Source organism: Chrysemys picta, chromosome 2, assembly GCF_011386835.1.
Source record: "Chrysemys picta bellii isolate R12L10 chromosome 2, ASM1138683v2, whole genome shotgun sequence".
In the NCBI taxonomy this organism is placed as follows: domain Eukaryota; kingdom Metazoa; phylum Chordata; order Testudines; family Emydidae; genus Chrysemys; species Chrysemys picta.
This window is the reverse complement of record NC_088792.1, coordinates 243,379,475-243,397,768: the sequence shown is the minus strand read 5'-3', so window position 1 is coordinate 243,397,768 and position 18,294 is coordinate 243,379,475. Positions and strand designations below refer to the sequence as shown.

The following is an 18,294-nucleotide window of genomic DNA, read 5'->3' as shown; positions in this document are numbered from 1 at the left end:
CTTTGTACATGCTCCACTTTAAGCACACAAGAAGTCTCATAATTCCAAAGGCAGGCTTGAATGCCTCAAGTTAAGCGATGCAGAAGTGTTTGCAGGATCAGAGCCCAAACAGACCAAATACAGACAATGGAGCAGGGAAGGGATTCAACCTGAAAGCAAAGTGATGGAGTGGGTATATTGAACCTGTGTCTTAGGTTTGATCCTGCAAGGTGATGAGTGCCCTTGATTTTTACTGAAGTTAGTGGGAGTTGATGGTTCTCTTCAGCTCCCAGGCCTGGGCTACACTACATTTTGGAATTTAATCATTTAATTAAATACTGACTAACTGTCACTGCATATTAAAATGTATGTGTCTAAATTTTGCCTTTCCTTCTGTGGGTGCATTAGAGGAGAGACAGTGGCCAGGGGAAACTCCTTCCCCAGTCAGTACTTTTTTTTTCAGGAGTCAGGTACAATCCATCTCTCAGCACTGGGAAGAAAAAGGATGGAGTCAATAGCTAGTGGTTAACGGCATTTCTCAGGGTGGAAGCATTTTGGGGGAGGTTGAAGGCAGGGTTCTGACATCCATGAGCCCCTTTTGCTCCCTCACCACAGCAGCAACAGAGTAGGGTCTAAGCCAGGAGCCACTTCCAGGAGCGGCTCCTTTTAAGACACAGCACCTGGTTCAGGGGTCTCAAACTCCTGGCCCATGGGCCATCTGTGGCCTGCAAGCCTCCCCAGTGTAGCCCGCGGGACTCCAACAATTAGGGGGCTGAGTCTCTCCCTTGACCCCACCTGCAGCCCCCGGGTGCTCCCCCCTCAGGGGCCCCGGCAGCGCAGTGGAGCTGAGCAGCATCTGCCTTCTCATTCCAGTGGCTGCCGGCCCCTCCCTGAGGCATAGGGGCGGGGCAGGGCTGTGCCTCCGCACGCTGCCCCCACCCCAAGTGCCCCTGCGGCCAATGGGATGCTGCGGGGGCAGTGGCGCGTGGAGGACCCCTGGCCCGCCCTGCCTTGGAGCCCCAGGTATGCACCGCACCCCCAACCCCCTCCCAAAGCCTGCATCCCGACCCCCTCCTCCCATACCCCCTTCCGCCCCCAAACTCCCTTCCAGAGCCTGGACCCCCTTCCCCTTCCCACACACCCCCTCCCACCCCAAAAGTCCCTCCCAGAGCCTGTGCCCCATCCCCACACACACCCAGCCCCCAAACTCCCTCCCAGAGCCTGCACCCCTTCCCCAAACCCTCAAGACCCCAAACTCCCTCCCAGAGCCTGCACCCCCTTCCCACACACCCCCTCCTGCCCCCAAACTCCCTCCCAGAGCCTGCATCCCCTCCCCCCACACACCCCAGCCCCCAAACTCCATCCCAGAGCTGCACCCCAGACCCCCTCCCGCCCCCAAACTCCCTCTCAGAGCCCAACTTCTTACCCCTTCTGCACCCAAACTCCCTCCCAGAGCCTGCACCCCAATCCTCTACCCCAGACCTCCTCCCCCACCCAAACTCCATCCCAGAGCCTTAGGCAGGTGGGGGGTGGAGTTTTTGGGGGGCGGGTTCTGGGTGGCATGAGTGACATTGGCCCTCTGGGAGGATTTGAGAACTGGCACTGGCCCTAAGGTAAATTGAGTTTGAGACCCCTGACCTGGTTGGTACAGCTTCCTTTCTCTCCCCAAAGCAGAGTTTCCACTTGGAAAGAATCAGGAAGAAAAAGAGGGAACCGCATGTGAAAAATACACTTATTGGAAGGCACACTGAAACTATGATAATGTGGGCAATAAAAGATCCTGAATGGGATAGAAGAGAATGATTGCCTTGAAGGAAGCATTGCCTACACCTGTTGTATAGTTATAGCAGGGGGTGCCCTTCCTCGTGCTCCCCACAGGTCCCTGGAGGTATTATGGCTTTGAAAATCATAATACTTCTCAGAAATGATTGTGAGGTGAGCCCTCACCCCCTCTCCTAAACCCTCGTCATGTTTCAGGTTCATCGGCACCACAACTGAGCCCACATCATTTAATTATTAAGAGCAATGCTATAGTTAAATATCCAAGACATTGTTAATAATCCTCAGTAACTATATGAAAATCTGAGACATGTTGATCTGAGACATGAGAAGTAAGGGCAGAAGAAAGCTCCTGGTGTTTTCCTAGAGATGGTGTTGCTTGTCAGTTACTCAGAGATAGATGGACAGTGTATGTTGACTGTTCAACTTTCATGTGCAATGATTATTAAATCTAGCCATGTTCACTACAGAATGTAAACAAGTTATAGTCATTGTCAAGTCTTAATTGGACTATGCTCTTCAACAGCTTGATGCGGCATCAGTAATACCAGCTGATGTTTTATACTTCATCTTTGGGTTTAACCCAGTGTTTAGAGCAAACAAGCTGTTAAAGGTAAGACCAGAGAATTTATTATGACTGCTCGTCCACTGGAAAATATGAAAAGTTTAAAAACTATTGAAGAGTTAGTATAAATATTTGGGAGTCTTTAGTTTTTGATTTTGTGAATGTTTCTTCTTTCTAAGAATCTAAGCTACATAATCAAACTACCACCAAATAAATAAGTAAAATATGTTGTTTTAATAATAGGATAATTGTTCTGGTTATTTTTCAGCTGATTTTACTTATATTTACTTTCTGACTTGTAAACAATATTTCTGTGATCTAGACTAGTTTGTTTCTACTAGTTTAAATTCAAATTGTTTTAAATACCCTATTTAATTTGCAAAAAAACATGTAAAAAACCAGTTAAGATTGCTAAATGAGAATAATGTACTTACTGCTTACCTATCACATCACTTACAAAATTCAATCACTTAAAAGCAAGGGAGTGGATGGTTAAGGACAGCATATATCTTACACTGCCCATTTAATAAACATAAGCATATTTTTCTTATCAAGTGCAAGAAACGTACAGCACCCAGTACGGAGGGGGTGGGAAAGAGACAGATTATAACTCTGCCCCATCTCTACATCACCTTGCAGAACAGGTCAGCTGTATCATGGGAAGGTGCAGCCTGCACAGCCCCCTGCATCAGCCCATTTTTTTTGAGCTGCCAATAAGGCAGTGGAGCTCCACATACCCACCCACCTCCCACCCCAACTCAGGCTCGTGGCTAACTGCCACCCTTTGGCCCTGGCATTTTACTATTCCTGCCCTTGAAAAACTCCCTGCTGAATTAGTCAATGTCAAAATCTCTCTCTTTGTTACATGTACAAAGCACTTTTCACATTATCTAAGCACTGCACAATGGGAATGGCATCTGTTATAGTGGCAAAACCCTTTCTGGAAGTCTATTTTATATGCAAACTTATGCTAAAGATTTACCTAAGGAAATAGCTTCCCTTATCATATTTAGTAGCCCTATACTGACTAAGAAATTTGGGCTGGTGAGAAGGGGTGGCATTGGTTTGATTGATTTTTAATGTCCTGACTGGCAACACGGAACCAAAATGGTAAGGAAGAATGTAAAGCAAAATGCTATATAATATCAGGCAAGTAAATTTGTGCTAGACAGAAAACAGCAAAAAGTACCTGTTAATGTTAAAGGCGTATAGCAAAACTAAAGTAAAAATAGTTAATGTGGGAGGAATTCAACAGAGGAGTAGATTAACTAACCTTTAAAAATTCATCATGAGACCTCAAGTGATGTTACAGTCTGGGATACCCTCAACGAACTAGGAAATGACAGGGATTTCAAGAAGAGGGGAAAGGATTTTTTTAAATGATTAATTTACTTTGGCAAAATTATGTTCAGCCCAAGCAAGTAAATTTTTAACTGAGTAAAAAGTCATTCATCAACATCATCAGTCATCACAGTAAATGGCAAGCAGGCACGTCATTTGCTATGGGACAAAGAGGTCAGTTGCCCCTCCCATACGTTGGTTTGCCCCCACCCCCAGACTTTTCATAGGTCTGTATGTGCCACTTTTTGCCTCCACCAACTTTATACGTGATTATATCTTGTAATATTCTATATGCCGACATAACTTTGCCCTGCTCCAAATTTTACTGAAATGACTCCCTAATGACAAGACATCATCCATAACATAGCTAATAGGGACAAACACCACCCAAAATCTATGCTGAGCTCAATTTTTCATTTTAGCTTCACAGTTCACCTTTAAACTAGATGTTTAAGGAATGTCAGACAAGTGAAAAATACATTATTTTCAAAATATGTATGTGAACCAATGTTAGTCCCATTAGAAAAATATATGTTATAAGGACAATGGTTCGATTGCTTTTATTTCGTTTCCGTCTAGCATATGGCCTTCTTTGAGTTCAATGACCGGTTGGAAGCTATCCTGGATAAAGCATACATCTACAGGTATGTGAGGGGTAGACTTACAGTATGCAAAGGTTGGCACAGAATTTCAATCATTGTCCTGAACATGCGGGAAGAAAGACAAGATGCCAGGCATGACTTTTCACAGTCCCAAAAAAGGCAACTAATGCAATGACTACAACAGACCAAAAAGGGGAGAGAAGAGCTGTTAATCCAGGCATGAAAGGGGGGACAGGGTACCCTTCCCCAGGTATGCAGGGGTTAATGGCTTACTTAAGCCCCACCAGCCTATCCACTGGCTCAGATGATACCTTTTCTCCACTACTGGTCACCCCAACTCCCAACCCCAAGGGTGGGGGGACCCTTAAAGGAGCCATTGCCCTTTTTCCCACCAGTCCAGACAAAGCCTTTTTGGTTGTGGGGGTTGCATTCTGTCTCCCAGGTTGTCAGTCAAGCACAGTGTTGACTATGCTAAACCCCAAACGACTGCTCTCGGTTATTTTTTAACTGTCTCTCTTCATTATAGGCCCTGACCCTACAAACACTAATGTATATGGGTAATTTTATTCATACGAGTTATCCCATTCCATTCAGTTTGATTGGCCTGCTAAACCCAGGGTTGTGAGTTCAATCCTTGAGGGGGCCACTTAGGGATCTGGGGCAAAATCAGTACTTGGTCCTGCTAGTGAAGGCAGGGGGCTGGACTCAATGACCTTTCGGGGTCCCTTCCAGTTCTATGAGATAGGTATATCTCCATATATTATTTTTTATTATTATTATTAACAGGGGCACAAGTCACCACACCAGACAGAATCTGAAGACCCATAAAGGGTTTATTTAATGGGATCATTACTGGAGACTTCCTTTGCTTATGGCTGAAGTGAGATTCTGTGTGGTAGTTTTCTGGCACATAGCAGCAGTCATGATACCAAGGTTGTTTGAATGTTTTTCTTTATGCACTGCTTTCACCTTGCCTTTGCTATGTACAGAATCTTCCTCCAATCACTCTCTTAGCTGAACATGGGGTGAGAATCAATGCAGCATAGACCTTGGAGAGTGGCGACTTTGTGCCTTCTTTATTGCAGGCTGCTCTAGGAAGCAAAACAGCTCCTAAATAACAGCACTACCCTATGGGCTGCACTGTGGCTAAGAATGCCCATAATGCTGCTCCCAACTTAATCAGCCCCGCCCCCTCGCCCCCAGTTGTGCAATGTCATTTGCCTTATACCAAGTGTGGCTTGTAGAGCAGCACAGGTTGCCGTATGTAATGCCCGCAGCCAGAAAAATTTCCTCCACGCAGCTCTGGGGCTTATATGGGTTCTTGTAGGCTGCTGCCGTGGGAGCAAGAATCCCTTCCATGACACCTTGTTATATTTCAGACAATTACATTTAAATGATAGACTTGGGATTCTTGCATTACAAACCAACTATTTTATGAGATTTAGGCACAGAAGTTACATTCAAAAGGAAGGGACAATATTATCTATATATTACAACCTAATACAGGGGTCGGCAACGTTCGGCACGCGGCTCACCAGAGTAAGCACCCTAGTGGGCCGGGCCAGTTTATTTACCTGCTGATGCGGCAGGTTCAGCCGATTGCGGCCCCCACTCGCCGCGGTTCGCCGTCCCGGGCCAATGGGGGCAGCGGGAAGCGGCGCGGGCGAGGGATGTGCTGGCTCAAGAGACTCAAGAGACTGAGGAACCAAAAGTACTGGCAGGAACAGGCATTTTGCAAGCTTCCTCGTGCAGCTCTCAATACACATAATTTCTGCTCCAGCCCTGAGCCTGTCTTCAGCAGAGTCTACAATACATTGATTCATACTCTACAATCCCATTAATACAGTTTCACCTTTCTATAAACATTTATAACCAGTTAAACCAATGGTTTATGAAGTCCTAAGAGAAACATAATTTAGGAATGACCCTGCATCAACTACTCTATGAAGTATCAGAGGGGTAGCCGTGTTAGTCCGAATCTGTAAATTCACTATTCTATGAAGGTGATTCATTTGGCCTTTGGAGGAAGGCAGAGGCAGGAGATGGCACAGTGGAAAAACAGCTAGCAAATACCGGTCAAGGTGCTGTATTGTGGAAAGTAATAGCCGGTATTAATACAGCTATTGATCAAAATCAGGGAGTTCCATATTAAAGGGAAAATAAAAACAAACTGTTTTCCAGGAATTATATCAGCTGTGATTTGCAATATGTTGTCCTTTACAGAGTCATTCGAACAACTGGATACCTGCTGTTTATCTTGCACATTAATGCATGTATTTATTACTGGGCCTCTGATTTTGAAGGAATTGGCAGCACCAGATGGGTGTATGATGGCAAAGGAAATATGTAAGTCCTTCTTTTGCAAAAGATTTTTGTTGATTTTTTCCCAGCTTTGCTTGCAAGGTCTGCCCTTATTTTTATAACTGCTTGGATAGCTAACTTTTAGCACCATTACTGCTGATTGTGGGTAATGAATGGTGCTAATTATTTGGAGGGCAGGTGCAGTGAATAATTATTTTACCACTTTCCATTTTTATGGGTTTATGAGTCAGTTCTAACCACTAACTTAATTAAACATTTAAAATGCAACGCGGGTCATAAATTAAACTTACTTTTAGGTATGCACATGGGAAGTGTTACAATCATTTGAAAGAGTCAGGGCAGTGGAATTGGGACAGACTATACTTCAAGGAAGCATCATGTAATTTAATATAACATTTTGCCCCCTCTAGACTCCATGGTTATTGGTCTGAAAGAGGTCCCACAGGGTTTCTGTCATTTTCGACGAAGGTCATGCTTAAGCATGTGGTAAAAAAAAATCTCCAGTGGGAAGGCGTAGGTATTGGCATACTCTGCCAATGGCTGCTCACAGCAACTGTAGAACTGGTGCCAAGGAATAGCTGTTAATTAAGATGAAGGAAAGAAAGAAGGAAAAATAGCAAAGTTATACAGTATATATTGTAGGTATAAATGTATAAAAGCATTTGAATTTCTTTCAAGGACAGTGATAAATTTAAAGCCACAGAGACCTAAATTTGTCCATTCGTTACATACTTTGAAAAAGAACAGGAAACTGGCAATGTAAGTAAGTCTTAATCCAGCTGTAGCCATTATCTTTAATAATGTGCAAACATGGAGCATTAGCTTGTGATTTTATCAGACTTATTGAGCAATGCAAAGTTAAGCAGGGAATCAGCATTTTGATGGGAGATCTGCAAAAGAAACCCAGATGCTGCAGAAAGTGGAGTAGGCATATTTGGGGATGGAAGATCATATGGAAGGCAGTATTATTAATTGATAATTATTAGTAGTAATTAGGTTATTTCTAAGAAAAAATAAGCTTCAGTATATGCCTTAAGTTTCCATATCCCACTACAGTCCTGGGCTCTGGTCCTGCAAACAGATAGTCCTTCTGAACACACTAGGCCTATTCATAAAATTAAAGCTAAACTCGTGTAATTATTGATAAAATCAGAGCATCAGATTGCCAGGATTCTGACAAGAATGAGTAAGAGTGAATTTCAAGTATAGATGTTTAAGTCAGTGTCATTCTTGATTTACTTGCCTCGTAATTAAGGAGGGACCTAGACAACCAGCTCCTGCCTCATACTGATTCTGGGCAAAATAATGAGTGCTCTGTCAGTAGAGAACTTACTTTGTCCTTTAAAATTCTAGTTTCTTCTGGAACGGACAAGAAGACAAAAGCAGAAGGTCTTCACATTTTTTGTGGACAGAAATATTTTACATTTACGTTTAGAAGACCTACTAGTTCTTCTTTGAGTGGTTGCAGATACATAGTTCACCCAGGTATACACGTGCCTAGTACACCGAAGCCAGAGAACTGTGCTTAGCAATACCCATCAGGGCGGTGCTTGCGTTCTCTGGCCCTAGAAGCCCCTCCGTGGCTATATAAGGCTGGTGCTGCCCTAACCTACCTCAGTTTTTTCTCACTGCCTGCAGCTTGAATCAGAGCATTCAGTGTGGTGTTCACCTCACAGTGTTTCAGTGGTTGTTTTTTTTTTCTGTAAATAGTTAGTTTAGTAGTACCTTAAGTGTCATGTAGGTATTAGAGTTTAGTCCGGGGTCATGCCTTCCTTGGGTTTCAAACATTTTGCACTGTGTGGGGTGGCTATATTTACTAGTGACCCCCACTTGATGTTTACTGTGCCTTGGGGAAGAGCACATTAAGGAAAGGTGCTCTATTTGCTTGTCCTTTAAGAAGAGATCGTAGGTGGCAAGGGACTTGGGTTTGAAGAAGCACCTCATGGAGGAGGCCCTGAGGCCCACTTCAGCTCCAGGGACTGCCACAGATCCTCAGGTTCCTTCAGAGAGCTCCTGAACCAGTATGGACTTGGGGTCCATGTCCGGACTCATTCACCCAGGAGGAAGAGGGATCATTCCCCTTTCTCTGGTTCCCCAAAGAAGAGAACCCACAAAACGAACCTGAGGCTGCTCCAGAATCTGAAGAGATTCTTCTTCCTCCCCATCTAGGAGGAATGCAGACTGGCATGTGAGTCTCCCAGTAAGTGGGAAAGAGCCAGGTCGTCAACCGACTCTGTACCATCAACTCCAGTACTGCTCCAAAGTTGTCCGTTGAGTCTGGTACTGATGACAGTGATGTCGGCACCAACAGTCTCCACACTGCCAATGTATCAGGAAGCAGTGGACTTGCTGGGCTTGCCTGTTCCTGACTCACCACTTATTCAAGAGCATTTGACTATGGTGGTCTTGCCTTCGGCGTTGGCACCCCCAGCATTGGTGACCGACTTATCAGTGTCAGCACTATCATCTACACTACCTCATACCCAGGGCCCTGGGTTTCAGTCAGCTTCCAGTTTGATACTGAGGAGACTGCCAGTGCAGATGCTATCTTCAGTACCAATGGCAATTCCAGTGCAGTCTACATCTGGGGGTCTGGTACCAACTTCATTTCAGTATGCCATAAGTCTGGATGAAGCATGCGCTGCATCCAGAGCTGACTGAAAAGATGTCTTGGTCCCCACACGGCCTTCTGCAATAATGACGGGGTCTATATTCTTCCGTAAATTGCACTCAGATCAAGATGAGTGACATCTCCATACGTTAGAGGTGAAGCAGTGCTTGGTGTCCTATCTGGAAAGGACTAAACCATTTTGTTCATCACGTTGGCTTTTTGTCTCCTGTGTGGATTGAATGAATGTTCCACCATTCTCTACAAAGACAATTTCCCAGTGGATAACTTCCTGCATTATCATGGCTTTTGAAGTAGCTCAGGCTACATTCCCACAGTCAATATAGGCTCATTTCACAAGAGCCCAAGCGACATCCACTGCATTTCTTAGGGCAGGTCTACACTACGGGATCGATGCTCTGAGATCGATCCACTGGCAGTCAATTTAACGGGTCTAGTAAAGACCTGCCAAATCAACTGCAGATTGTTGTCCAGTCGATCCCTGTACTCTACCCCTGATGAGAAGAGTAAGGTAAGTCGACGGGAGATTTTCTCCCATCGACACCCCCCCCCCCCCCCGCGGTGTAGACCCCGCGGTAATTCGACATAAGGTACGTTGACTCCAAATATGTTATTCACGTCGCTGGAGTTGCATAGTGTAGGTCAACTTACCGTGGTAGTGGAGACATAGCCTTAGTGATGTTTCAATACTGGTCATCTGCAGGCCTGCTACATGGTCTTCCAAAAATACTTTTGCCAAACATTATGCATATACCATGGCATCTAGGTTGGACGCAAACTTTGGGAAGGCAGTTCTGCAGTCATTGTTTAAGTGGACTCTGACTCCCACCTCCTGAGAGTACTGCTTGTGAGTCACCTGAGCAGAATGCACATCTGCATCCACTCGAAGAAGAAAGGAGGGTTACTTACTGTATTGTAACTGTTGTTCTTCAAAGTGTGGGTGCAGACGTATATTCCACAACCCACCCTCCCTCTCCTCTGAAGATGACCTTTTACAACACCAACATATGATCTTACCGCTATTTCCATGTATCATTGTACTTATAAAGGAGGAATCAGATGTAATCAGCAATTTATTTCACATGTGCTCGGAATGCACCAAAGTGTATTTTTCAAATACAGCTGATTCAAAAGCATTGCACTGCACTGCACTGAACATTTCAACACCTAACTTCTAGGCGACTAGCCAACCAATGGAAGCCACAAACGCTGGGTTAGACACCTAGGCTCCCTCTGTAATGCAAGGGGAGAGAGAGTCACCCGAGAATGGGATCTATAAAAGCCAGCACACTAGGTGGGGAGCTGCCTAAACGAGACAATACCAGATGACAAGGAGAGGGATGGGTTCTAAGCCCCAGCACCCTCTCAGAGTTAGTGGCCCAAGTCTAGGCTGGAGGAAGATACCTATCTCTGCTTGGGATCCACAGAGGGAGTCTTTCCTGGAGTCATGTGCCTAAGCTGTTTCTTGCAAGAACAGAGGCAGCACATGCCTAACTCCAGACCAAGCAGCTGGGTGCTGGGATGAGGAGGAGAGGCGGGAAACCCCTGTTCAAATCTCTTCTCATCAGGCAAAGGGGGGAATTGAACTGGAGGGCTCCCACATCCCAGGTGAGTTCCCTAACCCCTGGCTAAAAGTTATAACAGAAGCCACTGCACCCTCCTTCCCCAGCTATTTGGTGTAGAGGTAAGTGTGGATCCGGCCCGGCAGGTGGGGGCAACATCTATCTTCACCTGTGTAACTCACTGCTAGTCTACTCACCACTATGAGCCCTCTCGTGGGCAGGCATGGTGCCACAGCTCTCACGTCAGGATAGTGCCCCCTTTTGGCAGTTGCTTCAGCACTGTGGTGTTTTCTCTGTCAGGTAACTTGGTCCTCCGGTGGGGTCACCATCTTTAGTCTACCCCTTCCAGGTCCCAATTGTCCAAAATGTCCTTAACAGAAACAGAACACAGTTTCTGCCCTTTCTGGGGCTCTACTTCAGAGAGTCCTCAATTCTGTCTGCAGGCCCCGTGCTGAGCTCAACTACCCTTCTGAAAGGCTTGTAACTCCCTCCATGGGGCCAGTGGGGGAACCCAGCCTCATCCTCAACTCTGGGTTCCAGCCCAGGGTCCTGTGATGCACAGCTAGTCACAACCCTCTACCCACATGGCAGTTTTCTCTAGGCCAATGCCTAACTGGCTTTCCTCCCTTCTGAATCTCCCAGTCTCATCCCCAGTTATTCAGGGTATCTCCCAGGCCTCCCTGCTGACTCCAGGACCTATAGGTGCCTTCTGGAAACCTGCAGTCTTTTCCATCCAGCCTTTCTCCAGCTGGTCCTCTCAACACATAAATCTGACTCCTTTTATACAAAAGTCAGCTGATTCCTTTCAGGTTTTCCAGTCAATAGGGCAAGCCACCCTGTTACAACCTGGTTTGAGGATCGTGCTTGAGCTTAGGCATGATAAAGGTCTCTGGGCTTGTGCCCGAGGCAGCAGTGCTCATGCAGAAACATAGGCACCTAGGGAACTTTTGCAGTGAGAATTTAGGCATCAAAAGGGTTAGGTGGCAGCTGAGCGAGGATGGGGGAATACAGTGGTGCCTAAATCTTAGGCACCTAAGGCCCTTTATGGATCTGGACCTGAGTCAATACTGAAGCAGTGCTCCAATATTAAGAGGATACCGTGCTAATGGAGGACATATAAAGCTAAGGTCCTGGTCTCCTGTTATTAAAAGTGCTGTGTCATTTTTGGTAAAGAGTAGGGGTAATTTAGCCCAAGTAGCCTGGCTTTTTCCTATTGGGTAATTGCATTTTGCTTGCCTACAATTTCCCCTGGGGATACGGTTTTCTTCACTTTGTTTATAAAATTATATAATATTGATATATAAACTTCAAAATCAGCCCATAGGTGAATGCACTTTGGTACTGAATTAAATGATTCTTCTTATTCTTATCTCACACTTATATTACAGTAGCACTTAGGGGTTGATATATAACCCAGTCTTACTAAATGCTGAGGGTTACCTGCAAATAGGTATCCTGCAAATGGGTGAATGCCTCTTGCAAGGGGCTGACAAGCAATCGGCAACTTACAGGATTGGGCCTGTGATGTTAGCTGATTGTTGAATATTTAGGGCTTTTTTGATCAGAGGCATTGTGTGAACATCAGTTATTATTGCAGATTTACTGTGAATTTAAACATGTCAGACAGTTCTTGGAACATTTGCCTCCTTAGAAAGCAGAAACCAAGAGCAACCTAGAAAAATAATTAGAAAAACAGCCAGCCTCACAGCATGTTATTAGGCTCTGAGCCTAGAAATGCATATATTTCCTTTCATGTACCAATCAGACTTGCCAGCATTTTAAGAAGGAAAATATTTCAGTGGTCTCAGACCTACAGAGTGATAACAGACTGATTAAAATGGAGCTCTTGCTCACAGTCAAGATAAGCCAGACAAGGTTTTGTAGTTAGTTAAAAAGACACCAGTCAGCATTTCAACTAATACTGGACACAGCACAATTTTTAGTGGTCTCACATTACACTGACCCAAAGCAAATGAGTTAGCACTAATTTAATGGCCTGAATGTTTTATGTACACTTCCTGGTATGTACAAAAAACATTGTCACTTCTAAGTGGTCAAATAAAGTTGGCACTCCTGGAGTTAGTTATTTCTTTGTTGGAATAGAAACAAGTAGACATGGAGAAGAGTTTTCTTAGTCTAGTTAATGGACACGTACATTTCTGAACAGGTATATTAGACAGTAAAAGCAAATGTCAACTTAAAGCTCACACATGTAGCACCACATTCAGACCACCGGGAAAACAATCCAAAGAGCTCTCTTTTCAAGTCCCAGCCTGCTATCTGTCTCTCCAAGTTGTGTTAAGACTTTGTAGTGTCTCCGTTAACCTCTCCCCAAACCCATCAAAATCTTCGGGGTTGAGGCTTTCAGTCAAAGTCCTTGCCCACTGCCACAGACTAGGTGTCAATCAAAATTTCCCTCCCCCGTAACCCTCACAATAGTGTCCACAACACAGCCCCACAAAAGGTAATCAAATCAAAAGCTGTGGTGATGAGCATAGCATAAGAATGTAGATAGATTACATCTAAGCTTTCCTGACATGAGAATATGGAACCATTCGAACCTATGACATTTGCCAAGTCAAGTGCCTTATGTACAGTCTCTAACCCAACATGCTAGTATGTTGCATGGGTCTCCAGTAACCTCTCCTAAGTACGACTGAGTGAATAATTGACAATAAATGTATTCAGTGTGTTTCACCTTTTCTTTTATTTCTTTTATTTGAAAATTATCCACAAAGAGATTGCAAAAGACTCAAAATGTATTTTTTATTCAAAATTGTCATTGGTTTTGAAATAGTACATGATTATCCTGATCAGGATGAGGGCCCCATCATGCCAAGCACTATAAAAACAATACATTCCCTGCCCCGACGAGCTCAGTTCCTGGCCCTCAGATTAACTGAGCAAATATTACAATTGAAGTGCAGTTTTCTCTAATGTCTGCAACTAAATTATGGCACATCCTTAATTAATGTAGCTACATGAATTTTGAATTGTCTGGCTGGCTGTGGCAGTCACAATCTTCTCAGTAGGCTTGGCTGGACAAGTTGGAGTACGGGGGTTGTCATGTTGTAGCATGAGATAACAGAGAGCTAAGTCAAGTTAATGGCTAATGTGATTGTAAATGTGAATGTCAATTCTCCACAACGATTTGTTCCAGGACACAAACTTTTGTTCCTGGTTGTGGTTCAGCCTTGAGCTCGGTCTAGGCTAAACCATGACAAGGAACAAAGATTTGTGTCATAGAACAACAGTTTGTGGATGGTCTATGTTAGCATTTGCAATCAGATTAGTTAGAGTGTTGTTTGGCACACAGCTTAGATTTTCAGCCTATTAAGTCAAATGTGACCAGGTTTTTTTCCTTCTTGTGGGTGTTGCCCTCAGAGCTGCTTGTAGGAGGATAGTCCTGTTGCATTATTGCAACTCCTATGTCCTCTAGCTAGTTCAGCTTTGTCCTTCAGTCTGAGAACTTGACTTTCATGGGCTTTCTGCTTTTTCCTTTTTTTATTTAAATGTATATATCACACCTGTTTAGTGGCTGAGGTCAGTAAGCTATTGGTCAACAGACAAAAAGCAATTTAAGGGAAAGAAGTTTCAGGATTGGAGACATTAGAAGGCCAGAACTTACCCACCACTTTACTATCCTTACTTTGTCTGGGTTGTATTTTTGGAGGACTCTAATATGGAAGACCTAAGTCTTCTTGAATGAAATGGATGCACAAGTACCAGCTTAAAACTTGAAGACCATTTTCAGTTATGCTATCCTTCATACACATCAAAGTTTGACTATTTTAACCAAAGCCATGCAAACAGTTTGTTGTATTCTGAAATGAATTTTTATGAAAGAGAAATATTCCCATTTGCATAGAGTTATCTTGTTTGCATTGTTTATGATTGTTTTTACTTGTGTTCCGTATTTTAGGGAAAAATCTGATGGTTTGATTGCCTGAGGGCTAAACATACTGTCTATATTATGTAAAGGGAAAATCCCACTCTTGTCTCTACTTTGTTTTAACATTAATTTTTTCAGCTATCCAGTTTGCTGTTTGACAAGCAGTGATGATTTCAAGATATAATTAGCTAGCAGGAAGCAGAGCTGCTAATACCATAGCATTTGGAATCTATCTTTTTTGGCTCCTTGTTTTTACATTTTCTTCTTCTTTTTTCTTTTTTCCTTTTTTTTTTCTTGGCAGAGTGACCTTATATTTCTGAACTCTTAGTTCAGATTAAAGGAAAAACAATAAACTGAATAAATGGGGAAAACATAAAACCTGTGTCTGACATATAGTGAGCAGCATATGACTCATGCTGTAAACAGTATCTGTGTGAACTGAGACCACAGAAGTACTGTATGCACTGCACTAAACGTATTGCTAGTAATGAACAGATTTTTTTTAAGACATACACTTGCTTTTCAGGTAGATACATACACAGTATTAGACCAACCCCTGAAGTTCCTCAGGCTGCTATCTATATAGCACTCACACTGTATCATCTGTTTTCCAGACATCCTCAGAGACATAGACCAGAATCAGTGTTATAATCTCTATCATGCTGAAGTCATTGGTGCTACCGCCAAAAGCCAATGCTACATCTTACCCACTCTGAATTTCCGAGGCCACTTGTTCAGAAGTAGCACCGTTTCCTTTATTACTTTTAAGTTCTTAAGGCTGTAGCTCAGGACCAGCACAGTATTCTCAGTTATGTAGGGTTACCATATTTCAACAATCAAAAAAGAGGACGGGAGGAGCCCTGCCCTAGCCCCGCCCCTGTCCTGCCCTAGCCCCGCCCCTGCCCCTTCCACTCCCTCCCACTTCCTGCCCCCTCAGAACCCCCAACCCTCCCCCCCACGCCTTGTCCCCTGACTGTCCCCTCCTGGGACCCCTGCCCCCCAGGACTCCACCCCCTACCTAAGCCTCCCTGCTCCTTGTCCCCTGACTGCCCCCTCCTGAGACCTTCCCCACATCCTAACTGGCCCCCTAGGACCCTACCACCCTACCTGTCCCCTGACTGCCCCAACCCTTAGCCACCCCCCCACCCCCTGACAGCCCCCCCCCCAGAACTCCTGACCCATCTAAACCCCTCTGCTCCCTGTCCCCTGACTGCTCCGATCCCTCTCCCCACCCCTGCCACCTGACAGCCCCCCCCCAGAACTCCCAAACACCCCCCCGCTCCTTGTCCCCTGACTGCCCCCTCCTGAGACCCCCCACACCTGTACTCTGCCCAAAACCTTACACCCCCAACCCCCAGACAGCACCCCCCGAACTCCTGACCCATCCAACCCTCCCCCTGCTCCCTGTCTCTTGACTACCCCCCCAGAACCTCCCTGCCGCTTCTCTGACCCCCCGGCCCCCTTATTGTGCTGCAGAGCGGCGCGCTCAACAGCGGGGGAGGGGAGCAGGGTCGGAGCTCCAGACTGCTGGAGGCCGTGATCTGCCAATGCAGGGAGGGAGGGGGAGAGAGAGGAGGGGAGTGGTGTCAAGTTGCAGGAGAGAGGAGGGGGTAGTGGAGGAGGGGCTCTGGCTGCCGGAGCCCCGTGCGAGTGGCACGATCCGGCTGGCTGCCCTGTAAGCCGTGCGTGCTCTGCACGGGGGGAAATCCGGACATTGACAAATTCCCCCCGGACGCTATTTTTAACTGAAAAAAGCCGGACATGTCCGGGGGAATCCGGATGAATGGTAACCCTACAGTTATGTCCAGTGAAGACAGGATATCTTTTTAGGCATTAACTAACCTACTCCTTATGGCGTTCCAAATGAGCTAGGAATGTCCTTTCACCCTAAAAGCTGTGATACGTGCAAAACAGAAACATAACCTTTCCTCACTATTTACATTTACCTGACCACAGACCCATGGGAAACAGAGCTACTAGTTGTGCAGATGTACGCCGACAGACCCCGGTCACCAGCATCAAACCGGGGACCTCTAGAGCTTAGTGCATGAACCTCTACAGCATGAGCTAAAAGCCAACTGGCTGTTAGTTAAGGCTGTAAAGCAAACTCATTTTATCTCTCTCTCTAAGTGGTTTCAGTTCCACTAGATGGGACAGAACACCACACCCAGAAGGTGTGTGGGTTACATACTTCCTCTAGCTGAGGAAGTGCATCCAGAGCTTCAGAGACTTCCCAGTTGAAATCCTGGACGAGCCCCCATTTGTAGCACTGACAGACCCTGGTTGTTGCTGGGATCAAACCAGGGACCTCTGGAGCTTAGTGCATGAGCCTCTACCGCATGAGCTAAAAGCCAACTGGCTATTCGCTAAGGCTGCAGAGCAGACTCATTTTATCTCTCCCTAAGTGGTCTTGGTGCCACTAGATGTGGGTTACACAGACTTTGCTGGAAGGATGCTGAATTTGTGGAACTCTGTGAACAATACAGGGGTTTAATCTAGATGTCCATGTTATAACTACAATATTGGGGAGAGGGGACAAGGGACGGGATTAGTTTCAAGTGTTAACAGATCTGCAGTGCATTTTCAGTGTCAGAATTGTTAATGAAAAATGACAATTCTAGCTGTTAAAGTCTGCAAGTGGATAATTGTGGTAAAAGTGATAATTACTAAATCACATTATAGTGAAGCCAGCCTAACGTGACCACCCAAGGGATCAGCAAAAAATCAATTGCTTATCACAGGTTGCCCTTTAACTAAAAGGTCAAATAAAAGCATACTGAAAACATTAGGTATATCAAGTGGTTTAAAACAGGGAATTGCCTGTTGGAAGTAGCCCTTCATTCAGCTGTCACAGAATTTATATAAAAAACTACCACTTCATAGATCTCAAATTGTACGGTCATCTATACAGTATATTAATGGCATTACCCCTCTAAGGATATATGTGATAAGAGTAAATTAAAACTTAGGTCGCAATCCTGCAAACAGGTCAGTGGTTTCAGGACTCAAGGCAGACAGAAAGGATATGCACTGGAGCATCTATTTTCAGGATTGAGACCTCAAGTTATTTGTACAGCCTATTAAGTTTCTTTCTAAATTTAATAAAATGTTAATAAATCTTTAAAAAAAAGTATGTAAAATGCAATCATACGCAAAATTGAAGAGTTTATTGTACAGTTAGGGAAAACGAACAACTCTAATAATCTGAAAAGGATCTAAAATTTGATTGTCAAGACATTCAGAATGCTCCATTATAAATATTAATTAGTGATTTTACTAGGGATGAAAAGTATTTTTTAAAGACTCAATTACCTCTTTAAAAATACCTTAGCTCATAAGAGCAAGGAACACTATCACTTTCACTAAAACGATGAACTGGTTTAAAAAAACTAATTAATCCCATTTTAGTATTAGGATGATGTAGTGCTATTTGCAGTGCCATCTTTCAAATGTCATTTAAAACAGAGTTAATGTTCTGCTGTGATTCTTAAACACCCCAATGCACTTTTGGCAAAAGTGAGGGAGTTAGCACTGGTGTTTTAGCTAATTTCTAATCTCAGGCCAGGTCTATACTTCAAACTTTTGCTGACATAGCTATGTCAGCCAGGCTGTGATGAGGTGCA

The 18,294-nt window shown here is 44.5% G+C and overlaps 1 protein-coding gene across 1 annotated transcript in view; it reads left to right on the top strand.

Annotated features, from left to right (window-relative positions):
• Positions 1–18,294, top strand: part of CNGB3 (cyclic nucleotide gated channel subunit beta 3) — an 83,092-nt gene that overhangs the window by 26,246 nt on the left and 38,552 nt on the right. The window contains exons 7-9 of the mRNA XM_065582472.1: positions 2,285–2,371; positions 4,244–4,308; positions 6,490–6,612. Coding sequence (XP_065438544.1) covers positions 2,285–2,371; positions 4,244–4,308; positions 6,490–6,612 — 275 coding nt within the window. The remainder of the gene's footprint in view (positions 1–2,284; positions 2,372–4,243; positions 4,309–6,489; positions 6,613–18,294) is intronic.